We start from the raw sequence: 6,000 nt of genomic DNA on the forward strand, positions 1-6,000 counted from the left end.
GCAGATAGATGGGCAGGGGATGTAGGTGGTACCTTCAGCCGCCATCTGCCCAGCCGCAGAATCCGGGGTATCGGTACCTGGACGAGGGGCAAGTGGGTCCGGCGACGTCAGTCCTGCAGGCAGGGTTCCATTCCACGACGGTTCTACGGGTCTGCCCTGTGGTGGATCGACGGATCTGGGGAACCTTGGAAGCCTCTGGGGTCCAGTCACACGACATCTCCAGAGGAGCTGGCCTGTTCTGATGAGAGCCGTCTGGGAGGCATGGGCAATTGAACAACGTGTGCAGAGCATTTCTGTCGGATTCGTAGTCTCTATGCTGCAAGGCAGCCGTCCTGGCATCTAATTACTCAGAGCTGCAGGTTGACCAATGCGGGCCAGCTGGATTGCGTGATGGTCCCCCAAACGGCAACGGCATCCGACGTCATGCCACCACGTCAAGCCATCGCGTGGTCCACGGTAACGGTACACCGTAAGTCCCCGCCGTCCCCCCATACGGGGAAGTCATAGAGACCAGAGAGGCAGCTGAATGCCGGCTTCCGGCCCCGTACCTGAAACCATCCTGGGCGTTAATTGCTCATGTGCCTGGCACTTGAGTTGGATGGCCATGTTGGCAGGCCTGGGGAGCTGGAGCTCAAGCTGGGTGGGCCTGCTGCGGTGCTCTCCCTCGATGGCCGGGAACCACACCGAGCAATGGCACATGATCACTTTGTAGAACGGCATCGAATCAGCCCATTGGTCCCTGGCACATCGACAAGCTCTTGCTCCTTTTAAATGCGAACAGAGCTCTTTTCCCCTCCGTACTCTGTGTCTAAAGAGTGTCTGCATTAGACTCTCAGCTCTGTGTTGCAAACTTGTCCCCTCCGCATCCATCCAACTACCCATCCATCCATCACCGACGAACCCACTCCCATCCCTCATAACTGTCTCTGCCTTGCCATACTCTCGCCATCATCCCGATTTGACCATCCTACAACTTGTTCGCCGACCTGCCTCCCAATTAACTGCCGTCGAGCCCAAGCCATCTGAACCTTTCTCCTTTCTGGTGCATTGACATCACGCGACCTCCCTTTGTACGTACCTCCAATGGGGGGGCTCGCCCTCAAACCTTCGGAGCTCCCTTCGCCTGGAGACAACCCCGCATTGACATCTGGGGCTGACTTCACATCATCCAGAAAACGGTCCTGAACCCTTCTAGATCCATTCATCAACCATCAACTCCATCCATCCGACTCAATCAACCACCAGTGAGTCTTCCCTCTGATGATCTGGTGTAACTGTAGCAACACGCCGGTGGTCCCATGCGGGGCACAACAACCCCCTGGGAAGCAACCAGGGGGTTATCACTCACACGTGGGATCAATCTCATGTGGCACTTCAGGATTGATGAGAATGCTGACCAGGCTTGAATTGCAGTGACTCGTTCTCACAAGCTCAACGACAAGGACCACGCCGGCCTGGCCAATGGCACGGCTGCTCCTGAGGAGCATCTGCCTCGCTACTTCGCGAAGCACGGTCATGTTGGCGAGGACCCCAAGAAGGTCAAGAAGAGTGGTGGAGGAAAGGGCAACTGGTAGGTCCTTCCCTTGCCTCCTTCGTCGCCGTTCCTTCAACAATTGTGATGAGTCCCGAGGCAGGTATCCGGCACCGTGGCACGATCCATGGGTCAGATGCGTGCCCTGCTTCCGTTGCGGGCTGTGGAGCTGCCCATAGCCTTTGAAAGTCATACACTGTTACATAGTACTTGGCATTGGATTCGGGGTCTTGTTTAGACATTTGCTGATCGTTGGTAGGGGCAACCCTGGTGATGAGATTCTTGACGACCAGTTCAATTTCTCCAACGCTCGCCGCCGCTCCAATTCGTCCGGCTATGCCAACAACCTCCAGGACTTTAAGACCAAGTTCGAGTTCAACGAGCCCGAGCCCGTCTTCGAGGAGTCGGTCCACGGCGCCGAGGACCCAGAGCTCACCAAGACCGACACAGCCTCTACTGCCTCCACCAGTGGCGTCTCTGTCGACGACCACTCTGCCAAGAGCGCTTAAGTCCCTCATTCCCACAATGAGCCTTGGACATGATGAGGGTTTTCATACAAGTCATTCAGGCGTTGCACACAGAACACTCACTTGAGGATATGGCGAATGGGAAGAGATTGATGAGCTCATGATACGAATCCTACTTTTCTTTTCGGTGGCATCGGTTGGCTGGTTCTCTGAGGACGTGGTGGATATCTTGGCATCTGGTGGCGTCTGAATTGGTTTGACCTCTACCCTCATCGCACGAACGTCGTGCTCGCTCGCGGCTGATGGCGTCTTCTGGTGATGTGCCGCTCACCAGGCTGTAACTCTAGGTCTCTTTGAAAGCTGCACTCTAGCAATGAAATCACAATTGCACAGCTCCCTGTCTATATCTTTGACCATGGCCGTGATTGATGTGTGTTGGCGTTTAGATTCTACCTAGTCATACAAATATGTGCTCGCCCAAGACAGCCGGCCATCTAATGCCGATCTTCTGCTCCATGTTCTCTTCGTCATTTTATTCGACGAGTTTCGTGAGAGTCTCCATGCTGTAGTCCATCGTCGAGATATCTCTGACGTTCAATTTGGGCTCCTTGAAATGGGATATGGCATGGGCGGCCAGCTTGCTGTTCATACCCTCAACCTTGATCTTTTTGATTCTGATGGCGTCCAGTTGGCCCTTCTCATGCGCGGGGCTCACTTGCCCATCGATGATACGGTATGGTACCTTGATAGGAATGATGACATCAGTGTACTCGTCCGCCAGGTACGGCAGCCTGAAGTCGGCCACCTTTTGCGTATCGAGAGCATCCATCTCCGCGAAGACCACGTTCTGGATGTTTGCTGGCAGCTGTTGACTCCTCGTCTGCTCCACCAGCCACGGCGCCGGCCCCGACAGTTTGGCCTGCGCGATGGTCAGCACCACCTCCCTCAGGCTCTCGGGGCACTCGACGGCCTCGACGTCCTCGAAGATGAGCCGCTTTTCCTGTGGGGCCACCCGCGTGACGGCGTGCGTCCACATGCCCGTGTTCCCCTCGCCGGGGAGCTTGACGCCGACGGCGCGGAACCTCCTCGCCAGATCGGCGGCGGTCCAGCCATCCGGGTACAGCGTCTTGTCCCTGCCCCAGGTCCAGCACGCCCAGTCGACCATGGAGTCCAGCTTCCTCACCTTGGGCGCGTCGTGGACGAGGCCGCGATCCAGGTCCTCTTCCGTGGGCTGCCACCCGACCAGCTGCAGCGGCGGGACGAAGAGGCGCCTCTCGAGCGCGCCGACGAGGAGCCCGGCGCCCTTCTCGGCGAGCAGGTCGTGCAGCTGGCGCACGTCGCAGCCCTCGGGCACGGGCAGCCCCGGCCAGGGCGTCTGGGCGAGGACGGCGCCGCGGTCAAAGTCCTTCTCGTGCAGGGTCTGCAGGGTTACGCCGGCGTGGGTCCTGCCGCGCAGCAGGGCGTGCTGCAGGGGCGCGGGCCCGCGCAGGTCGGGCAGCATGGAGGGGTGGACGTTGAGCCCGCCGAAGCGCAGGGAGCGCAGCACGCGCGGCGGCACGAAGAGGCCGAAGCTGACGGCGATGGCCAGGTTGAAGGGCTGGCGGTGCGAGTTCTCGTGCGCCGCCGGGTGCCGCCGCACCTCGCCCGTCTCGTGGTGCCGGACGTGGCCGGGGGGCGGCAGCTCCCACCCCGTGAAGGTGTCGCGCTTGTGCACCGGCAGCCCCAGCTCCTCGGCCAGGTTGAACAGGGGCCCCGTCGCGATCCGCCTGAGGCCGCGCCCCGCGGGCTTGCCCGGCCGCACCAGCACGTCGATCGACTTGATCAGCTTGGGCTTGTCCGCCTGCAGCTTGTGCAGCGCCCGCAGGGATGCGCAGCTGAACTCATCGGAGCCGCAGAAGAGGATGCGCAGGGGTTCGGTCGGGGGTAGCTTGCGCCATGGACCAAAGGGTGAGGATGTCTTGGCGGAATCTGACTGTGGTGTTGTTGTTTCTGTTGCTGTTCCTGTCGTCGACGATGACGTGTGGCGGGCGTGTGTTGTAAGTGACGGGCTGGCGTGGATTAAACCCGGCACGGCCCTGGGCCTGTGACGCTGGAGCACCAGCCTGCGGATTGGTGGTGGCATGTTGAAAGAGCTCAGCGTCGCTTCACAGGTCATCTCATTTGAAGAACCAGATCAGCTCGATGACGGCTCATTGCCGGATGGTGGTGGCCCAAGGCGAGCTTCTCGGTTGTGCAGTCCCTCAACCAGTAATCAATGTCATCGAGAACGCAAGTGTGCCATCTGCTAGGCCATTTCCAAGGCTGTTTGCTTTGACCAGATGCCGACAGTCTTGGGTGGTGCTGGGGTGAAATAATTTCGATTGAGATATAAGCTCCCCTACGAAAATATCGACGTCCGCTTATAGCGATTGTGCCTTAATAGCGGGGTGGCTAACCTCTGCATTAAACTGGTCCTGCTTCACATTTTCACCAACCCTTCTGAAGATCTTTTGGGACTTCTAGCAACCGCCCATGAAATTCGGATATCAATGATGCCTTTTCTGAAAAGTCAAGTGGGATGAAGGATGGGAATGCGTCCCATCGCGTCCACTGTTTTTGCCATGTTGAGAGGTGGCGGCATGTCTTCGTGAACAGCCCAGCGACTCTCAGCTCAAACACAGACCTTGGTGTCCATTGCTCTTCTGGGAATCCTTCAAATCGTCTTCCAACTTTGGTTGCCGAGCAAGTGAGGTCACAGGCTCAACGGTAACCCCAATGGAATTTGGCTCGGCCCATGCCAGGTGCCGTCGCACAGAGCTTCGAGAGAGAGCATCTCGCAGCAATTGCCTCTGTGGGGACGAGGACCGTGGACGAGTTCTGACATATGGATGGGACAGACCGAGGCTCAAGAATCTTACCGCTTAGGCAATTCATGATCTCCTTGCCCAGGATAGACATGACGAGTTGTCGTCGAAGAGGGCCCCCAGTGGGGTTGGGGGAGAGAGAGAGAGAGAAAAAAAAAAGGAAAGTATTGTACAGCTGACATGCCTACCCACTAACCATCATGCAATCCTTGAGGCAAGTGGTTGAGGGCAGGACAGCAAAAGAGTTCGGCTTTTTACGGACTACATCTCTGGCTCGATTTGTTCGATTCTGAACCCGTGCCAATGTACTGGGGGAAAGGTCTTCCGCCACATTGAGCGTACTGTTTATTCCCACTTCCATGGATACTCCTTGGCTCGAACGGGCGACCGCCCTGTCACAAACACTACCTGTACTCTCAATTCGAGGCTATTTTCACCGTGCATCCCGCTTGAGCTAACGGGTTGGCTACTTCTATGCATGCAGCGACGAATGTGGTAGCTTTCGTTGACTTGTAAGGTCAGCTCTGGAGAAAAGTTGGGATGGACATCTTCAGAAGGCATGTCACATGGAAGTCCTACAACATTCATGTGGAAACCAAGCACAACCTACGTGTCTTGTCTTGCTCGTAACAGCCTCGATTAACACATGGCTTCGATTGCGTCCAAGTCTGGATTTTGCAAACGACCAGCATCCACGCCCGTCGGACGGGCAGTCTCTTGGTAAGCTGGCTGACACATGAATACTATATCTACAAGCAAGCACATGGGGACAGCTCGAGGGGTTTGAATAATTCACTTCATACTCAGCAGCTCTTGGAAGTATGTGCTGGTTGCTGGCCATTGCTCCTTACTCCATCTCGATTGGAAGGTCAAGCTATGCAAAGCTCAGCGGAATTCTTAAAATCAGAAAGTCAACGAGTGAAAAGGAGATCAAAGTGGCCAGGACCATCATCCTCAGGTGCCCTTGATAATATTTGATACTCAATTAGCTGCAGTTGCTGGAGAAGAAAAAATTGCGAAAGTCCAGTCATAAAATCGTAAAAATGTACAGGTGTACAAGTACAATTTCCTTATTGCAAGGAAAACCATCATGTAGAAGAAGTGATAATGAGAAAGCCTGGGGGAAGTTCCACCACTGATAAATGGTCGTGACTCGACA

General features: G+C 56.2%; 2 protein-coding genes across 2 annotated transcripts; one reads left to right on the forward strand and one right to left on the reverse strand.

Moving 5' to 3' along the window:
• Positions 1–423: 423 nt before the first annotated feature.
• Positions 424–2,040, forward strand: INS49_012667 (uncharacterized protein; the record flags this gene model as incomplete). The annotated part of the gene is made up of 4 exons (XM_043173370.1): positions 424–469; positions 1,173–1,178; positions 1,414–1,570; positions 1,791–2,040. 4 exons carry the CDS (start codon positions 424–426, stop codon positions 2,038–2,040), a joined length of 459 nt encoding a protein of 152 aa, XP_043022667.1.
• Positions 2,041–2,530: 490 nt separating this feature from the next.
• INS49_012668 (uncharacterized protein) lies at positions 2,531–4,120 on the reverse strand (the record flags this gene model as incomplete). Its single annotated transcript, XM_043173371.1, has 1 exon — positions 2,531–4,120. The coding sequence occupies one exon, from the start codon at positions 4,118–4,120 to the stop codon at positions 2,531–2,533; it is 1,590 nt and encodes a 529-aa protein (XP_043022668.1).
• Positions 4,121–6,000: the final 1,880 nt, after the last annotated feature.

This window comes from Diaporthe citri (assembly GCF_014595645.1).
Source record: "Diaporthe citri strain NFHF-8-4 chromosome Unknown scaffold_6, whole genome shotgun sequence".
Classification (NCBI taxonomy): domain Eukaryota; kingdom Fungi; phylum Ascomycota; class Sordariomycetes; order Diaporthales; family Diaporthaceae; genus Diaporthe; species Diaporthe citri.